At 55.1% G+C, this 20,509-nt stretch overlaps 1 protein-coding gene across 1 annotated transcript in view; it reads right to left on the reverse strand.

Annotated features, from left to right (window-relative positions):
- Positions 1-4,343: 4,343 nt before the first annotated feature.
- Positions 4,344-20,509, reverse strand: part of PPP2R2D (protein phosphatase 2 regulatory subunit Bdelta) — a 51,033-nt gene continuing 34,867 nt past the window's right edge. The window contains exons 4-10 of the mRNA XM_030335533.1: positions 19,450-19,615; positions 18,926-19,038; positions 15,630-15,807; positions 12,588-12,752; positions 10,497-10,666; positions 10,333-10,424; positions 4,344-5,124 (exon numbers count right to left, since the gene is read on the reverse strand). Coding sequence (XP_030191393.1) covers positions 4,845-5,124; positions 10,333-10,424; positions 10,497-10,666; positions 12,588-12,752; positions 15,630-15,807; positions 18,926-19,038; positions 19,450-19,615 — 1,164 coding nt within the window. The 3' untranslated portion in view covers positions 4,344-4,844. The remainder of the gene's footprint in view (positions 5,125-10,332; positions 10,425-10,496; positions 10,667-12,587; positions 12,753-15,629; positions 15,808-18,925; positions 19,039-19,449; positions 19,616-20,509) is intronic.

Raw genomic sequence — 20,509 nt, forward strand, 5'->3', positions numbered from 1 at the left:
TATGAAAAAAGAGCGTAACCGATGGTGTTCTATCATTCGTGCAAAAATGAGTCAAAGAGGCCCCTGCTCCTTATGAAGAAACCCGTGACCACACCAGAGGAGCAGGTGGGGGCAGCAGGTATGGGGGGCGGGATGGAGGGGAAGGAAGGTGCAGGCCTTTTCGGGGACGGACTCAGCACCTCCACGGTGCCTCGCGAAGCCAAAATCAATCATTGGAAACGTTTCCGAGATAATTCAAACGATTCCTGAGGCCACGCTGGCGGCGGGGCAGGTGTTCGGAGCTGCGAACGAGGAGGAGGAGGAGGACACGGATGCGGAGGAAGAGGGCGGGCCGGAGAGTGAATGGAACTCAAGGTCTAATAGATGCGGGGGAGGCACGCACATCCTGCGGGGGAGGGGTCTCCCAGCTCCAGCCTCGGGCCTCCGGTGAGCACTGCGAGCTGGCGGTCCGGATCCGGTCCCTCAGGCCACAGGTAAAGTGAGGCCGTGAGGTCATGACCCGAGCTGAACTGAAATGGCCACGGGGTGAAGCACGGCTCGAGGGAGAAGTGGGCTCCGGGGCAGTGGGGTCCGGAACACACACACACCGGAGAGTGGGCTCAGAAGCCGGCACAGGCAAAGGACACGGGAGACAAGGTGAAGGAAGTGCCAGTGGCCCAAAGTGGGACAAGAAACAAGCATGGTGGTGCGGTGACGGGCAGACGCCCTCGTCCACGCCGGCAGCAGACAGGTGGGAGGAAAATACGGGTCTGCGAGTTGCGGGTCCCCGTCAGGCACACGCGGGACCCACGGACGCCGCAGAGTGGGCGTGGGGGGCAGCCCCACTACCCCCCCCCCCACACGGTGGTCGCAGAGACCAAGGCGTCGTGAAGACGCCTTGCAGCCGGGGTGAACCCCCCCACGGGCCGTCCGCCTGCGAGGTCGGCCGCCAGCGCACCCCGGGGAAAGGGCCGCGTGTCCAACAGACAGTGCCGGCAGGACTCGCCCCGGGCCGCCGCGGACAACGTGACGCAGGGGGCCTGACTGTCTCAGGGTTGTGAGTTCGAGCCCCACGCCGGGTGTAGAGATGATTTAAAAATAAGATCTTAAATCTCAACAATGGATTTAGGACCAGAAACCAGAAGCCAGACAAAAACAGGCCGTGAGCTCCCTGACATTGGTCTTGGCGACAGGTTTTTGGATTTGACACCATTCGCAAAAGCAACAGAAGCAAAAATAAGCCAGTGGGGCTGCACTAAAAGCCTTGTGCACACCGACGGGAGCCACCAACACGGAGCAGAAACCAAGTACACGGGAGCCAAGATCTGTGACGCGGAACCGACACCAGTCGGGTTAGATAGAAAACACGACGGGTTATTTCTCCGAAGAAGACATCCGGGCACGTGAGATGGTCAACGTCACCCCCTGAATGTGTGCGAGGCTCCCAGTCTCCGGGCGATGTCTGGGCCCAGGAGCGGAGCCCGCGAGAAGCGTCAGTGGTGCCCCGAGGGTGTCGGTAAAAGGCTGCAGAGCCTAAGAGGTTCATCCGCAGCCTGGGAAGGTCTGTCCCCACCAAGCACACCTGCAAAGCCCACTCTGAACGGACTGGTCTCCAGTGACTTACCACTCTGGTTATCAGAGGAATCCCAGGTTTGTTGCTCACGACGTCCTCGACTGTGCGGGGGTCGAGGTCGACAGCAGCTGTCCTAGCCCAGCGCTGGCATCCTGGCGGCTGGCAGGCCCGTGTTCCGGGGACCGTGCTGCACGAAGCAGGACAGGAAGGACAGGCCAGGTGATCCTGGATGGCGGCCACCCAGCCTCCCACCCGCTGGGGCCGCTGCCCGCCCTGGACACTGAATGGTGGGACCCCACCTTCGCGCACACCCCAAGTAGAGGGATGCACTGTCAGATGAGGTGCCGACGACTCCAACAGGCCCCGGGCCCAGATGACCCCTCCGCACGTTCTCCTGCCGGGGAGTCCCTTCTCTCAGGGCCACAGCTCCTAGGTCAAGGCCACGCTCGGGTGTGAAAGTTCCCTGTGTGCTGCGCTCACCCGCCGTCACCAGCCCTGCGGGGGTGCGGGGTGGGCCCAGGGGCAGTGCGCACACGCCTGAGCCCGCCACCTGTGACCGCGTGCCACAGGGCGGCCACCTGTCCCCTGCCGCCAGTTCGCAGGGCCCATGTGCAGCAAGCACCTAGAAAGAAGGGGCCGCCACCATCAGGGTGAGCGCCCACGCGTCATACCCCACTCCTCCCTGAGACAGCCCTGGGTGTGTGTGTGGGGGCGGGGGGCTGCCCCACCCATACTTGGCCCCGAGCACCAGCCGCGTGGAGACCCCTCACGGGGCACAAGTACTGCCCTCTCTGTGCCGGACACCGAAGGACCGGGGTCCCGGTCAGGTATCCCACCGGCTCATACGAGACTTTCCCGGACGCCCTCCACTCTCCCGGCAGAGCACCCGAGCCCTGTCCTAATGGAAGTGCGCGTTCCATCCCCGCTCAACATCCCCGACACGATCCCAGGGCCAAGCCCCGCCTCAGACCTGGGTTCCGTGCAGAGCGGCATCCTCCGGACAACAGACACCTGCTGTCCCTTCTCCTGCAGAGCCAGGGAGCTGTTCACTCGGGGCTCCCACTGCTCTGACCCTGTCCCGGACACTCCCCCGGAGAGGCCAATGGCTGCTGGTCTGTGGACACAGCACACGTTTGGAAGAAAAAAGCCCAGGTGCCAATTCTGACATTCGTCTCGACCCCCTTAAGCAAGACTTGCAGACATCTCCTCCTTAAAGCAACGTAGCAACAGAGCCCGGCTCGGCCTGGTCGGAGCGGTCCACTCGCGCTGACCAGGGATGCTCTGGGGATGGGCCTCTGGTTCGGAGAAGTGGGGCCGCGCAGCTCCTCAGGACAGCAGGTGGAATCGTGGCATTTGTCGTGCTGTCCCGTCACCAGTGCCAGTGATCTGCAGACACAGGACAACCAGGCTGAGTCTCACACGGACTTTCAGAAGCTCCATTTCTCATGAATAAAGATTATCCATCCCGACCCAGGTCACTGGCCTGCGTAGAGCACGAAAACTTCTAGGAAAACAGCAGCACGGGACCCTAAGAATGAAAACAATTCACACAACTGACTTTGAGGAACAGAGACAATTTCTGGATTTGTAAACGAGAAAAGGGGAACGTTTTAGAAAATACGTATTTCATGAAGAACATAAATGAGCGAAATAAATGAAGTCTGAAAACTAGGGATTTTCCCTCGTCGGGGGGACAAAAGGCTCACCTGGAAATGCACGTCGAGGAGGAAGCGGCGCAGGGGAGACATGCCCGCCTCTCGAGCGTGCATCCCGCACAGGTCCCAGCTCCTGAGAGCAAGCGGGGAACCCCGGAGTCGGAGAGGGCGCCACCGGGGTCCGCGCCCCAGCGTTTCCCCTCTGCTGGGTCCCCCGCGACGCAGAGGCTCAATTTCTACTCAATGGGAAAAGCCGTCTGAACACACAATGCAAATCCAGTTAAACATTTAAAATTTATTAAACTTTTTGGTCAAAATAGTTGAACAAATATATACAATTCTGTTAGAACTGCTTTTTTTTTGCGAAGGACCGCAGCGGACGAACACTTGGAGAACTCTGCTCTGGGTCTCAGGTCTGGAACTTGTGCCACGACGCATGTACAAGTAAGAATTGTTTTAAACTCTCCACTTCTAACTGAATGGGAACTAAAGCGGAGCTGTTACGTTAAATCAGGGTAACGAACAGAACGTTCATTAACAAAACATTCGCTCTCACGCCCTCAACAGCGGCGTGTGCACCCGGCGCCCCGGTGCACAGAGGACGCTGCGGTTTGGGCCCGTGTGTGAAATCCCAGTAAGTTCCAATCCCCCCTCTATAGTTTCTGTCCTGGGAAATCCTGATTTCTGGCATCAAAGATCCTACTTTTAAAATACAGCCAGGCAGCGGTGGCAGCACGTGGGAATTAAAACTGTTCGTTCTGCTGGCTCGAAACGCACCATGAGACTCCGCATGCGTAGGGTTTCGGCGCTTTCTAAAGGGACCACCCCCGGGACTCGTCACATTCCCCGGCGTGCGCGGGGCGGCTCACTGGACACCGGTGTTGCGGGCACGGCAGCACCGGTCTATCCTCGAATCCTTTCTGAGGGGCTCCCCCAGCCTTACCTGGCGCGTCACCTGGCCGACTTCTACAGAAACGAAAGAAAACGAACGCAAGTTCGGGGCCGGGCAGGGTCCGAGTTTGAGGTAATGCACGTGCCACCGTCCTGCCAGTGAAGGACGAGGGTTCGAAACCGTTCCAAAGCGTAATTCTGCGTAATTCCGTTATATGCAATGAAAGCAAATAAAAAGCCGATACTTGTCTTAGACTTAAAAACACTTCTCAGAATGTGTCACTTTTATTCACTGGCCACACCGGAAGGTGTGGCGGCGGACACAGGTGCGTGGGTGAGGAGAGCGGCCGGAGCCTGCTCGCCGAATCCAGCCTGTGGCCGGGCCACCAGGCCTCAGGGGACTGCGGGTGGGGAGCGGTCCCCAAGAGTGAAGGGAGGGGGGCGGGGGAGGGGGGGGGCTCATGGAGAGACTTTTCTCCCGGTGTTAATTTTTTGGTCTATAAACTGGAAAGGAAGGCTCAGACTTAAATAAATACATTTATTGTGAGTAATGGCCTTTATCGAGCACGGCCCGCCGATGCGGCGCCGGGCAGGTTTCGGGCGTGAGCGGCGCCCACGGCTTGCCCCGCAGGCGGGCAGCCCCTCCAGCCCGCGAGGGGAGCGGGGCCCACACTGCTCCTCGCGGAGAGGATGACGGCGTCCCTCCTCTGGGGCAATGGCCGGGCTCAGTCCCCGCGCCGGCCTCCCTAGTTGACCTTGTCCTGGAAGATGTACAGGTTGTTGGTAGCGGCCACGGCGATGATGTTCTCCGCTGGGTGCCAGGCCGTGTGCAGAATCTTCTTGTTGAAGTCCAGACTGTCCACACTGATCTCGTCCTTCTTTCTCTTCCCGCCTGTACACACTTTCCGAGGCTTTAAGCTGGCTCGGGGCTTGCTGTTCTCCCTGGAAGCTTCCAGCGTGACATCCCTCCGTGTATTTCGATCGAACATTCGGAAGAAGTTGTTGTAGGAACCGGTCATGATGGCGCTGTGCACAACGAGAGAGAGCAGTGCTGGTCAGGCACGAGGCACGGATACCTTACCACACGGGGGGGCCCAGCGCCCTGGACGCCTGGCGAGGGTCACCTGCCCTCACCCCTCCCCTACCTGACAAGATCGTTTCAGAAGCAAGACGTGAAAATAATGGTTGGCAGAGAAAAACAGTGAAAATCGCCTACTGAACTTCACGTACGTAATCACGTCCGCGAAAAGAAATATTACAGAATAGAAAAGGAGCAGCCACACTTGATTCCATTGATGTTTTCTGTTTGAAGTGAGCTCCTCACCCGGAGTGGGGTCTGAATTCACGACTCTCAGATCAAGAGCCTCACGCTCCTCCGACCGAGCCAGCCAACACCCCACGTTACTGTGTTTTTAAGAGAAAAAGAAAAAAAACCCGACACGGCCACCTGTCCCAGCCACGGACAACGGGGTATTTTCAAGTCTCAAACATTTGCACTTTGTCAGTGATACAAAACTGACTTGTGTTCAGTAGACACTAGACCTGTCAGTGTCCCTGCAAACACACCTCATCAAAGAATACTTTTTAATTCATTTAATGCCAAGAAGCTCGTTCATGCGAAGCGACAGGTGTACAAAGGGGAAGACCTCGGGGTGAATCTCAGATGCTGCGGCTCTGCCCACATTCTCCTCTCTCCAGGATTAATACCTAAGGCCTCCACGGTCTCTGAAGTCAAAAATGTTCCTGCTATACTGGTAGAAACTGCTGGTCTGTTTTTTAACAACACTGAGAAAAATGGCTGACAAGCGTTGCCAGGATTTCGCCCGTGGCTTTAGAACGAGCCCTGCTCCAGATGAGGAGGGTGTTCAGACCTCGCCCTGCGGATCCCGCAGACCCGGCCCGGTCCCCGTGGCTCCCCAGTCTCTTCCGAGGACCCCGCGGTCTCCCGGCTCGGGCACGGCTAGCGGCTGACCCCGACACAGGCAAATCCCTCAGTGCCTGCCTCACCTCATCTAAAACCGCACCCGGAAAACAGGACGGCCAGAGAAGGACTCCTTCCACTACCCGTACTCAGCCTGTGCGGTCTAAGCCCAGGAGCACGCGGCGCTCAGGAGAGGCCCGGCGCCGCTCAGACCAAGGCGCTCCCCAGGTCAGCCTCGTGTACAAGACCACGTCCAAGGAAGGCTGGGCAGGAAGTGTGCCGACGCGGCCCTTCCGTCCACGCTGCTCGAAGTCAAGCGTGTCTGCCACGATTCCTCGGAACAGAGACCGGGAAGAGCTCTTCAGGAGGGTGCGGTTTTGTGCTCGACACTGGTGAGAACTGGCGTGCGGCAGAAATGAAAGCAGACCAACTCTGACAGATTCGGTATTTCTTTAAAACGTCTGACCTGCAAGCCTGCAGGGGAGGTGGGTGTGCCCACTACCCAGACCATGTGAGTGACAACCCTCCTGAGCACCTGGACAGATGTCCTCCTGTTCCCTAGGTGGCCGAGTGGACTCAGGGGTAAGTGGCTACGTCCATTTTTGCCAGACAACCCGAGCACGGCCAAGAGGTGTCACAGGACAGCATGGTCTCAGGCAGGGTGCGGGTGCCCCCCCAACGTCACACCATCCCACGGGAGACGCTTCCTGCAAGAAGGCGGGGGAGCGCTGCAAGGGCGGGAGAACAGGTAAACCTTACTGGGAAGCCTCTGAATATTCCTGGGAACCGGTAATTTGAAGGCAGTTTTCAGTATTCCCGATATACCAAAAGGCATAAAGAAAAACACGACTATCCTTCTACCCATAAGCCACTGCTAACATGGTCAAATCCCACTGTGTACCTCTCTAGACAGACAGATCTCCCACCCGGAGGCCCTGCTGGGAACCGTTACAGAAGAGGAGTAGCATTCCTGTACGTGTTTCCGTTTGGAGTAGTTATGTATTCTTAAAATCAATACCTTCTTGCGTGTTCTAGAGAACACAGAAATCATCAAATCATACGCATTCTTCCACACTATGCTTTCTTTGCTTACTATCCTTGTGAGATCACCCATGTGATATGTGTAGTTTTAATTCATCGGTTTTCACTCGTTTTTAGTGGCAAACGTTACGGACAGACAACAGTGTTCCTGTCCGCTCACCTGATGGCGAACACAGGGGCCCCTCAAGGGTTTGCTAGCTCCGGTTTCTGAGCATGTTTCTTGCCTGCACACGCACCAGGTGCCTGACCCACGTGGGCCGCTGCGTCTCAAAAGGAGGGCCACGGTCAAGGCCGTCGGGCTCCGCCCTCAGCCCACCGTTGTAAAGGCTGTGAGAAGGTGTCCTTGTCCCTTTAACATGCCGACTACTGAGACCCAGCGCTCTCGTCTTCTTTCTGTTTCTGTTAGTTCCCGCTTGTGAGCTGTCACTCTCCGATTCTTTCACTGATTCTGGACGCTCCGCTCTTGGCTGGTCCTATCTGCTTTCGTGGGTTTTCACTGTCGCATTTTGATATAAAACAAGTTTACAACGTTAAAGTGGGTGAAGTTCCCTAAATTTTTCTTCACTGTCTGGGGCCGGGGCTTGTACAAGAAGTCCTTCGGTCTCTTCCAGGTGGGTGCTGCTCCTTCACGGCTCTGGCCCCGTCTCTCAGTCACGCCCAACTCGTGTACTAGATGGCTGAGGGACAGCTGTAACCTGTCCCCACAACACAGGCAACCAGCTTGCATCAGCACAGCTCAGAGTCGATATTCCTCAGCTTTGCTCACAGGGCCAGGGCTGGTGGTGGCCGTGCGCCTGCCTGAGCTCTCAGAGCCACCTTCTGGGGTCACGTCCTTTCCTGGAAGTACACCCCCGAGATCTATCCTGGAAGCTTCTGGTCAGGGTGAACCGTCCCCCATCTGAATGCGCTTTACTGCACACTGTTCTGAGCGACCGATCATTTATCTCGGCGGGCAGTGACAGCGGTCACAAGGAAGGACAACACGCTGCGTCCCACCATCCCGTGTACCTGCTGTGCTGAGAAGGCCGCTCCCAGCCTGACTGTCCCTTCTCCAGGTAGCGCGTCTTTTTTCCCCATGCTGCTTTTAACCTCTCTCTGCCTGCGGTGCCCTGGGATTTCATAGGACACAGACATGGAATTCTGTGCTTCCTGAACCTGTTCCTCAAGTCTTCGTCTGTTACAGGCAGTTCCTGGCCATCATCGCATCGGACATCACTTCTCCATAGTTCTCTGCTCCTGGGCACGCCTCTAACACGTGTTTCACCGGGTGCCCCTCCCCCAGCCTCCATGCTCGTGCCCTTCTGCAGATCCTACCCCTGGAGCTCCGCGCTGGGCCCCAGACAACGGCTTCTCCTGTTCTCTAACTGCCCGGGATCTCCTACTGAACCCATGGTCATTTTCAACCACTGAGTAGTTCCTTTCCAGAAGTTCTGTTTGCTCCGTTTATAAATCTCTCGGGTCATTTCTAGTGGTTTTGCTCATGGTTCCCTGCTCAGGTTTTTTTGGTTCCTTCCTTCAGTCTGGAAACATTTTCAGCCCTCTTACCTTATACTCTGCAGCTTACAGTTCCAGTATCTGAATCCGCAGAGGTTCAGTTTTGCTGCTGTTTTGGACTTGTTCACAGTAGCTTTCCTTCACGTACTTGGTAGTTTTTACCTATACATCTGGGGAAATCTCGAGCCCTGGGTGTACCGGGAGAGGCAATCCACCATGGGTGCGGGGTGCCCCTCCGCGTCTTCGTGGCTGTGCCAAGAATGTGATTCTCGAGTGCTCTCTCCCTGGGCCCCGAGTCTGGGCTCCGCAGCGTCCACGGGCAGGTGGGCTCCCCATTTTCTGAGAAGCCCAGTCACGCTGGATGTGACACCAACCCCGCTGCTTGTGCGGCCCGGCCTGGGCCCCTTGTGTCACTCCTGTGCGGCGCGGGAGCCTTGGAAAACCGGTGCCCGCACGGAGCTCACGCTACCCTGCAAGGCCAGGGGTCTGGAGCCCGGAGTCTGCCCTGGGGGACTCGTGTCTCCAGCAGCATCCACAAAACACCAAGAGGTGGAGGGTCGGCACGTAAATCAGGTAAAAGCCTAGGCCCGAAAAGGTCTGTTCCTCCTGATGCCCAGAGCCCGGCCTGCTACGTAGCACCCAGGCCCGCAGTAGCTTTTCCAGATCAGGCCGCCAGTACACATACTCCACATCCCGTGAGGGGGGACAGGCTGATGGTTACAAATCTCAGGGGACTTTTATGCTCAAAGTCTCAGACAGATGTCCCTTGGGACTCTGAATGTAGACGGATGATGCCTCCTCCAGAACCCTCGAGGGTCTCCCCATCACTGTGCACTGTGCGTGGGCCCCAGGCTGTAACTGCACCAGACCTCAGCTGTGAAGACCTGGGTCCTGGGACCGGATGCCCGCGGGCCAGCCCGGCACCCAGGGTTCCCTTGACCTTCTACTTCCAACCCCCGCTTCATCCTGGCTGCTGTGCAGTTTCCTTCGGTCACGTGGGACCGCCCCTTCCCAGCACCACAAACGCAACGTGTCGTTTGACAGCAATGACACGATCCTCGGCACTACTGGCGTCGTCCTCTCTGACGAACGGGCACAAGACACATTCCCGAGGCACCGGAACTACCACACTGCGGAGGCCACCAGGCCCTGCCACCGGAGCACCACCAGCAGTGAGCCGGCAGGGCGCTCCCCGCTCCTCTCCCGCAGGAAAGGCCACTGGAATGCGGCCGGTCACATGCTGAGGGGGCCACCGCCCCAGTCCCTTCCGTCACAGTCCTCTCGGCAGCAGGACATGACACGTTACTTTAAAAGCATTTAGAAAACAGCCCAAAAGAACCTTAGTACCACAGGTACTGTAAGCACCACAAGCATGGGGAGAACTTGCTCCTGAGCACCTTCTCTCCACGGAAACCGTCTGGTGGGGGCAGCGGGCTGGGGTTGGAGGGGGGAGGCACCTGGGTGGCTCAGTCCATTAAGCATCCGACTCCGGCTTTCGGTTCAGATCATGATGTCAGGGTTTGTGGGATCGAGCCCCACGTCGGGCTCTGTGCTGACAGTGCGGAGGCTGCCTGGGACTCTCTCTGCCCCTCCCCTGTGTGTGCGCATGCTGGCGCTCGCTCCCTCTCAAAACAAAACATTAAATAAATAAAAACAAACTGTCGAGAGCCTGAAAACCAGCCTTCAAAGCACGGCTCGGCACAACCGGCGCCCCCACCCCCGGCTCCCCCCCACCCCGAAGCCCCCTGCCTCCCGTGCGGGCCTGCCCGCGGCCTCACCTGTCTGAGCCGCCCCAGCAGCACTCGAACTTGTCGAAGATGCAGTCGTTCTCGTACAGAGAGCACAGCTTGCTGCGCAGGTACTCGTGCACCTTAACGAAACCACAGGAAAGTTAGACGGCGCCGCGGGCAGACGTGGCGCCGTCCCGGTGCGGCGGTCTCACCTGGTGGGTCTCGACGGGCCGGCTCTCCATGTTGAGGTCCCACACCTTCACCGACAGGTAGTCTCGGGTCATCATGTACCGGCCGCTGTGACTGAACCTCACGTCGGAGATGGAGGAGATGATTTCGGAGAAGAAGGACCTGCTGCTGGGATCTTCGGGTTCTTCAAAAACTGGAAAACACAACGTGTTCGGCTTCTGTTTAAAAGCCGGAGGACGAACCATGCTCCGGGCTCCAGGCCCTTCCCGGGGACCCCAGAGGGGGGCACAGCCCGCATGCCACTCGAGCTCCTGACCTTTCCAGTCTGTGAGTTTTCTGGCCTTCACCTCCTGTGCTTCAGAGACTTCGAGGAGGTGGCCCGGGGCCAGTCACTGACAGGGGACAGCATCAGAAACCCCCCGATCCCGCCCAGACCCGGGAGCAGCATGCCCACGGCTGAGGCCCAGGGAATCCGCCCCCGACATGCCGGCGTGGACTGCGGTCAAGAACCGCCATGCTAACCACAGGTCGCAACCACAGACACCCGGGTGCCCAAGCAGCCCTGTCCCGTGTCACAGGAAGACAGAGGTGGCGCCGCCTGGGCACACTGGGTCCAGACTGTAACCTCCGGATGGTCCCACCCGCCAAAGTCCGTGTCGGTCTCTGCTGTCTGGGAGCCAAGTTCCATTAACAAGACCCAATTACTTTCAGAAAGATTCCAGATGCTTCCTCGGCAGACATTCCTTTCTCCTACAGGTTTTGCGGTTTCAGCAGAAACTCAACAGCCCCCTACCTGCGCGGCCACAGCGGCCCCAGAGGCTCCGTGAGCCCCCCAGTCCCCCAGGGTGCCATCACACCCTCGGCTCAGGAAGCTTCGAGTGAGGGTCTCTGCACTTCACTTTAAGCCGCTTTAGCCTTTTGTTTCTTTTTAAACATGGGAACCTGTATGTTTCTTGGCTCTGCACGTGGAATGAATTTTAAGCAAGCTAGCTACTGGCAATGCCGAGTGTTTCCTCAAAGAAACTACCGACAAGAGCTACTCCTGGCATCTTTGCAAAATGGTCTCTTCAAGAATATCATGGTGAGGGGCGCCTGGCTGGCTCAGTCGGTAACAGTGTGCGACTCTTGATCTTGGGTTATGAGTTCAAGTCCCACATTAGATCTAGAGATCACTTAAATAAACTAAAAAAAGAAAAAAAAGACCATTAATCTTGAGAGACACAGGTCAACATCATACGAAGCTGACTCTTCACTGCAGGACTCCTATAAAGAGGACAGAATTCTTGAAAACACACTTTAGCCTCAGAAAAACGAGAATAAGGCAAAAAGGTTCCCGTGAACCAGTCGGCAAGCACATCTGACGTGAGGCGCTGCTGTGTGGCCGTGCTCGGCAGGGGAGCCACCGCAAACAGAACGGTCAATGGACTGACTCCCCCGAAGGAGAGCGCGTCCCAGGACACGGGAATCGAGGCGCCCTCGCGGGCTCCGGGGACACGCCGGCAAAGCTTGCTGTGCAGTCCAGTCCCCACCATGGGACACAAGGGAGGACACACACACGCTTCTGCTCTTCTATAAAGCCGGGCCTACTCTTTATGGCTAAAACTGAAAACAAGATAAAACTCTCCTCACCTAGAAGAAACTTCAAGGCTCAGCGGATTAAAGTGCTAGAGCGTCACCTGAGGGAAGTGCCTTCCAGGGCAGCAAAGCTCACTTGTGAACAGAGCCCATCGCGACAGCCAAGAACGACCACGAGTGAAATGTGCTCTAGCAGCCGCACGAGGTCCTAGCGCACGGAGGTGGAGGCAACACACGGTTCTCGGCCGGCCCCGGCCTGGGAGCCCTCAGACGCAGCCCTGAGACTGTGACGGGAGTACCACTACGGGCCGCCCCTCCGAGGCACATCTAACGGAAAGTCTACGGGACCTTGCCCTCACCGTCCACGTGGCGCCAGCAATGGCCCACGCGAGAGCCCCCCGGGACTGGTGATCGACAGCAGGTCCTACGCCTGCGCGGGTGGGAGCGGAACGGAAGGAACCCTAAGTCTCTGGAGACGGTCTTGCGCCTGGAGAACAGGCAGATTTAAACGAGGCAAGCTGAGCCCTCCAGGCACTTACACTTAGAGTGTCTGTCGCACAGGGCTGAGGAGCGCATGTCGCACAGCCTGATGGTCCCTTTGCTGCTGCTGTAGACGAACACGTTGCACTGGTGCGGGTGGAACTCGGCCGCGGTGATCACCTCCGTCAGCTCCTCCATGTTTACGGGCTTGATGTCCACGATGTCTGGAGGCACACGGTTAAGGCAGGTGCTCGGCAGCTTTGACCACGTCCACGCGAACGGCAGGCGGGAAAAACCCACCGTGAGCGTTAAGAGTGGCCACGTAAAGGAGGTGACCACACAGATGGCATGCAGGGGAACACGCCGGGAAGAGGGCCTGTGTCACCTAAGCGCAGCTCAGACCACAGGGCCGCGGCTCAGCAGGCCCGGACCACTGCTGCCACTAACGTTCCACAAGACGTTCACGGCAAGATCATAGGTGCTTGATGGTGTAAGACCCGTGCGAAAATCCCATACTTCTATCCATACGTCACACACACACGAGACCTGCCAAATTCCAAGATTCTGCTTTTCTAGGAATCTTTTCATCTGCCATCAAGAGCTGGTTCTAAGTAGTTAGAACAGCATAGCTTGCCAAATACGGAAATCACTTAACTGAAAAACACAAGAGGAGAGTGGAATCTGGCTACGGGCCGGGATGGAACGACGGGGGCCAGATGAACCCTTCCACTGACAACTAGGTGACGCCACAGCGTGTCACTGGACAGCACCCAGTGTGGGCAGCGATCCTGGAGGGACTGCAGCCCTGCAGCCGACCCTGTGCACTGCTATGTAGGGTGGAGACCTGGGCCACGCCCAGGGGCTGCTGGGAGTCCAGGGAAGCTCACAGGGCACCCCGGCGCCGAGCGCCAGGGCAGAGTTCCCGGTAAGTTCAAGAACCGGAGTCCGTGCCAGCCCGTGAGGAAACCGCCCAGGCAGGTGGGGAGGCACCTGAACAGAGCGAGCCGCGCTCCCCTCACGCGCAGGGCGTGATCCGCAACGTTGACCAGGGTGAGAGGAGGGCCGGCCTTCGGCGAGCGGACGGGCGCAGAGGTCCAAGGGCACAGGGCGGGGGCTGAGTGTCCGGAAAGAGCACAATTCGCTGCCGGAGGTCTCGTGTGAATGGATCAAAGGTATTTTTAAAGTAATCGTGTTAGGAAAAATAAGATAGTGTTAACAGATGCAAAAAAGTATGTCAAAGCGTATGTGTCTCAAAATCTAGGTCACAAGGAAGGGCGTTCGGAACACGATGGGGAGACAAAATTTTATAAAGGCAACGAAAACTGAGTGCGTACACAAATCGTTTATGAATTGAGACCGCTCGCCAATCATGAAGGAAAAACAGGAGCTTCCGACAGGAGAAAAATTACAAGGGACACCAAAAAAACTTCACACTAATGGACGGTAAATCAACAGCAAATACTTTAACTCACCTATAATCGAGGAAATTAAAAATGGTCTGTTTGGTTTCACTAATGTGAAAAGTTATTTTTCAGAAGATCCAATGCTCTGCTGAAAACAAGCACGCCGAGGGGGCGGGGGTGCCCGTCCCAAAGCCCGCACGGAAGTGGTACCACACACGGCCTGCGCCCCAGCGCCAGTCCTTGGGCTCAAGGGGCACACAGAGCACGGTGCGGAGCCGCAAACCTTCAAGAGCTCCAAACCCTGCAGTTACACACCTGGAGTCTCACGGATACGAAAAAGGCGGTCAGGATGCGGTGGAAAAAACGAGGCTGACGGCAGAGGCTCACTGTTGTGCACCAGGCCCCGTGCACGCGGCTCCGTGCCCACTGGCTTTGGGGTTTTACAAAGCCCTAGGCGGCCCCCCAGGAGTGCAGGTTTCCGGAGGAGGAGAAAGGCCTGGACGGCCTGAGGGACTCGATGCTAATTAAGGTCCCAGAGCTGAACTCGGCCGCTGACATTCCCGAGCGCTTGGAACGTCACGTCACTACCACCAAGCAGAGGATGAGCCCAGCGCTTCCGAACACACGCGTCCGTGCGCTGCCGGAAAAAGGCTGCAGGCGTGCACACCGCCACCTACCATGGCTGTCTGGAACGACGGAGGGGGAAGAACTTCTCCGCTTATTGGAAGTTTGTTCCAAACAGTCATGTACTAATGGGAGAAACACTGATTTAAAAGAGAACAATTTAGGGAGAATAAAGAGAAGGCAGGGACCACGGGCATGAGCCTCCTAAGCCGGGACGTTTTGCAAGGTTGCAGAGGAAGAGACACAGAAAGTGCGGCGGCCACAGCGGCCCCTCGCTCAAGCGGGCCTCCTCCCGCAGCCAGGCCCGCACGCTCTTCGGGAAACGAGTTACCACGGTCAGGAAATAACCGAATCAAGTAAAAGGACAACAGATAATAAAAATCACGTGTGACATGCTTGAATCTGAAAGGTATATATGCTTGATTTCGTGGACTGTCCTGAGTGGAGGCGTCACATGCAGCCCAGGTGACCCCGCGGACGCCCGTCCCGCTCCGGCCAGCCGGACATCGCTCCAGAACATGGGAAATCCTGACTGAAGCCCCCTGACGTGCACATGTGACAGGACTCTCATTTCTGGAGAAATCAAGAACTTGCCTAACCAATAATTGGCAGACTTTCACCTTCATAACAGTGCCACTGCACCACTCTTTTGAATACGCCTTAAACAAATCTTTTAAGACACAATTCTTACGTGTCACTTCTTGGGTTGGATGATTAAACATCACTCGAACCACAGCCAGTGTTTTCCAGTCTATTATCTACTAGCAGATTTGGGGGGGGGGGGGCGGGCAGGCAACAACGGAGCCTCCAACAGATGCTATTTAAAACAGCCTCTCATTAACCCGGGGGCAATAGACTTGGTCATTCTCATTACATAGAGAACCCTCCCCAAAGGCAGAAAGTAGTTTCCATTTTTAGGGATGCTCCAAATCCCAGGGAACCTCCACCACGGGCTACCGTGCAGCAAGCGTGTAGAAGAGGAGACTCAGACGCAGGAAGAGACGTGCACAGAGAACCACGTCTCTGAAGGACAAACGTGAAAAAATGCCGAGACCGCCATCTGATGAAGGATACTGAAGCTCCTATCTGTGATTTCTAAATGCCATAGATTAATTCTCAGGTCATCTGCAGAAAGATACGTTTCATGATCACTATTTACTGAAATGGAATTTATATGGTATGTATGAGCATTGGCAAAAATTCGTCGTGGACTTGCTTCTACCATAAGATCCATGGGCTTCAATATTGGAACCTAAAAACGGAAGGAGACAGGAATTCAAAACAAAGATCACTGCAGCATAAAATTACAACACTTCAAGACAGCAGAAAACAAAAAGGAACAAACCCGAGTTCACAGTGAGCTAACGGTTTCGTACACACAATACCCCAAATAAGCAATTACCAGAGCTATGAAAACAGGCTACAAACGGGGTCCTGTCCCTCCCTGCGGCCACCGCCAGGGCCGGTTACGTCCGTCGAAGGGCACACTGAACTGGCACCTAACAAAGTGCTTCCAGCGCACCGATGCCTAATGCTTGGCTTCTCCTTCCCGTGTGTCCCCGAAGCCACAAGGACAGCAAAGTCTCCATGGGAGACTCCGTCAAGAACCCCCATCCCTTTCTCTCCCTCGCAGCCACTGCCTTTAAAAGGGACACTACACAGCTGGTCTGCTCGGTGCAAATGCCACGCACCTCGGAGGGGGTGCGGGGACAGGAGAGCGCACGGGGGCCCCCCAGGGAGCTGAGGTACCATGCCTGATCTGCTGCTGGCTCCGCGGGCAAGTCAGCCTGGAAATACCCATGGAGCCGTTCACTTATACGGCAGAGGCAGTTTTTGGTACACAGATTATGCTTCAACAAGAAACTTTTAAAAAGGGGGCACAAAAACCCCATCTCTGTGCTGTGCGCTGTGGTCAGGGGACAGGACACCTATGCCACCATGGAGACGTGGAGTCAGCCAGGCAAAGCGGGAGGGACGGGGCCGGCCCAAACACACACATGCCCACACCAGCGGCAGGGGCGCCATTGTGCGTCATCGTGTCCACGCGTGAGAAAAAGAAAAAAGTCCCAACATCACTGACATCCAATGGAAAAGAAGACAGAAGCTTTAAAATCACAATAAAAAATGAACAGTAGTAACTCGTTATTTTTCTAATTAAAAGCCAAAGGGAGCACCTCTCGTTTCGTCTTCTCTGACCAAAAGTCTGCAAACTGCCTGGAGAAACATTCATCAACACTGCTTCCTGCACCTCAAGCAGACAGGGGCCGACCACACGCTGGCCCCTCTGCCCTGCGGGGCACAGGGAGGGTGGCCACAGCCCTCAACCAGTCTTTCAACTGATCAAGACACGTGGCAACTTTAATGCCAGGCCTGAAAGCCTCTTCCTCCTAATTAAATTCCTTTTTTGGTGCTAAAATAATTTAAGAGAAAAACAAAGTTTAAATAGAGCAGTATTTGGGGTGCCTGGGTGGCTCAGTCAGGTAAGCATCCGACTTCAGCTCAGGTCAGGATCTCACAGCCCATGAGTTCGAGCCCCGCGTCGGGCTCTGTGATGACAGCTCAGAGCCTGGAGCCTGCTTTCAATTCTGTGTACCCCCCCCTTCCCCCACTCATGCTCTATCAAAAATGAATAAACGTTCAAAAAAAAAAAAAAGCAGTATTTGACTCCCACTCAGCTAAGTTTAGACAAATACTCTATTTTTAGCTTTTAGAGAGGCAGTTAAGAAATCAAATATGGGCTTAAACTCACAAAGACCAGTCTATTTACAGCCTGTGATGTCTTAAACCCCACTGGGATTAACAAAAGCAGTTTCTGAGGAAATCGCACTCTGGCCACCAATTAGACCAATTTTATTTGGGCTGAACACATAAAAGAGCCTCTGAATAAAACCAGCACTGGTTTTTATTTACTCAAATAAGACCTATGGTTTTTACGGTAGAGGCACGTGAGCGTGCGGTGCGCTCAGGGGGAAGCAGGTTTCCAGCAGCGGGGAGAGTGTGCCAGCCGGCGGGCAGGCGGGAGGCCGTGAGGGCAGCCGGGGACCGACAGGAGGCCAGAGCAGGGCGCCCAATGCCTTCTCCAGCCCATCCCACTTAGAGGCGCTTCAGGTGTTGGCAGCTGACACCAGTGCCACCGTCACTCTGAGTGGTTTCTCGCTGCCACGTGGATGTGAAAGCGGTAACCGGGGCAGCAGAAATCACCAATGTTCAGATCGACACATCTCGGTTCAAATCAGTTTTATAAACTCCACCCGAGTATATTACGTCGCTTCTCGGAATCAGCCCCTGGACACACGGCAACACTTGGGACCCGAGAGCCTTGGAAGAGGCTGACCCAGCCCGCTCTCCTCCTGGGCAATGCTACTCAGCCGCACGCTGCTGTTTCCTGAACCACGGGGAGCGCCGCCTCCGCTGCCGGGCTGTGGCTCTGACCCGTGTGCCCGCCATCCCAGTATGCTGTGCGCGCCCAGCGTCACTGCGGTGGGGTGTGGTGCGGGGAAGGGTCTCTGCGGGACGGTGTCCTTCCCTGTCACACCTTCCTACTAACCTGGAACATATGCACTAACTAGGTCTTCACTTGGTGAACAGTATTCAGCAAAGTTTTTAAACCTCATTAGAAAAGAAACCAGCCAGCCGACAATTTTCCCGTGTACCAGGCAGCGGTTTTAGGACAGGCCTCCGAACTAATGCCCCACCTCCTTCGCCATATCCCGTCTTGCTGTACACACCGGCCAGGGCGCGCACCGGGGGGCCAATTACAAGACCCTGAGAGCCTGTTCAGTTAGTTTTACTCAACGTCATAGACGTTAAAAAGTAAAAAAAAAAAAAAAATCTAGGTACCAGAAGTGACAGTCATTTCATACTGGGCTCAGGGTCAGCAAAAAAGGGAGGGAAGAATTTTTTTTAATTTCACAGTTAGAAAAAGAAGTGATGATTCGGAAACCTGAGAACATGCCCCAGCTAACCCAGGGAACTCCGTGAAAGCCAGCGTCTGCGGCCCACGCGGCTCCACCCAGGGCAACGTTCCGAATCCCATGTGGACGTCACCACGACCCACGCACTACTCAGGACCTTTGCAAGTGAAGGGGGTCGACACGCTTAGAAGGATCTGTTGTGGAGTTAGATCTGAGTCTCTTTAGTGTCATCGTGCTTTCTGAAGACGCCGTGTGACTTCCTGCTTACGTGACGCACAGGAAACCCGACCGTAACACATACAAATAGCGGCGACTGTGATCGCAGACAGCCTCCATGGGCCGGAAAAGGCGGACCCCACAGGGGCCCCACTCAGCGGTCTCCTCTATGAAGACGCACGCACTGTCCCCGATTAACTAGCAAGAGAACCGAGTAGTGTGAGGAGACGCAGCGCGTACCCTCAGCGCCGTAATTCGGAATGGGTCTCGAAGCCGTCCGTCTTCATCTTTCAAGTTGTAACCTTCTGCTCTTTTGTCCCGCTCGCTTATTTTCCATAATTTAATAGTTTTATCTGAAAATAGAAATCTTAGTCTCCGTATTAAAAGAAAAACCTTAGCACGCACCACTGTTAGTCGAGTATTACATCAGAAAACCGTGTGGTTCTATGTGGATTTCTAAGCTATGAGCCTCTGAACCTTAGCTTCCGGTTACGGATAAACCTGGACGTTCTGTCGGCACAGTAAGTAAAGAAGCGGCGTGTGTGCCGCAGGGCAGCGCCATATGGGGAGCGTGTGCGTGCTCACCTCTGTGTTCTTTAAGTCCTCAGCCTACCACCTGCTGCCTAGCTAATAATTTACCCTCTCCCCGAAGTTTAAACAGAAACATTTTCTAGAATGGGTTAAAGTAAAAAAGGAACCTCTACCCAGAAAATTAAAAATAAAATCCTACACCAAATAACCACTTACAAAAACAAAACTCTTACCGTTTGTAGAGAGTAGAAAATGAGCAGCATTCTGTTGTGGTAGCCACCTAATTTTATTGATTTTTTCCTCAATTTCTAGACTTTTCAAATAGTCAAACTCTGGTTCATGACTTTGAAAGGTACTGTAAACATTATATTCTCCCCTCGAGTGAGGGCGGCTTTTATTCTGCAAGGAAACAGGAGGCTGTTTTAATGAACAAAGCACAGTGCAAAGAAAAACTCCGTACTACCAATATGACTATAAAATGACCGCACACACTTTTAAAAAGTTAAACAAAATCCCGGGTCAAAAGTTATTAAACAGATGACACTCCAAATTAATTCACGTGGAAAAAACAAGTAACAGAGATTTCCCAGACCTTCCGTCTCTGTCCTAGGCACACGCTCCAGGTGCACGTGAGCCAGGGTTCCGCAAACGTGAGCAGGCCCTGCCGTGCGTGCACTTCTGGAGAGAGGCCGAGGGCCCACAGTGGGTGAGTGCACCCCCTGGGCCCTGGGGCAGCCGGCCCAGACCGCGCTCGTGCCCACCGGGAGGAGGGCCATCGAATGGCACTTATGCGGTGGCCACCACCGGTAGAGGATACCTGTTATGTGGATTTTTAACACACATAAAACAATTCTACATGTTGCAGTAAAAGTATAAACACACGCTCGGAAAGATACAGGCCGTCTTCAAAGTCATGACCAACTCTGGGAAGGCCGAGGGAGAGTAAGGTAAGACTTGGGGATGAAGCTGGAAGATGGCACGGGGAGGGCACACGGGAGCCTCACCCACCTGCCAAGGGCTTGGTTTTCTTTTACGAAAGAGTAAAACCTGGGTGGTGGGTTCATAATATACTTATATTAATACCTAAAATCTTCTGTATGTCTCAAATGACATTTTCTATAAAACAGTAAGAATACGTAATTAATATAATTGTTTTAATTTTTTTTAATTTTAAAATTTTGTTTAATTCTTGCTATCGAGTCAGCATCTTTAGTCTTACATTTTTTAACACTTTAGGAAGTGTGTCAGAGAAACCGAATGAAACAGAGGGAGTTTACGTCTAGATTTCTTTAT

Source organism: Lynx canadensis, chromosome D2 (assembly GCF_007474595.2).
Source record: "Lynx canadensis isolate LIC74 chromosome D2, mLynCan4.pri.v2, whole genome shotgun sequence".
NCBI lineage: Eukaryota > Metazoa > Chordata > Mammalia > Carnivora > Felidae > Lynx > Lynx canadensis.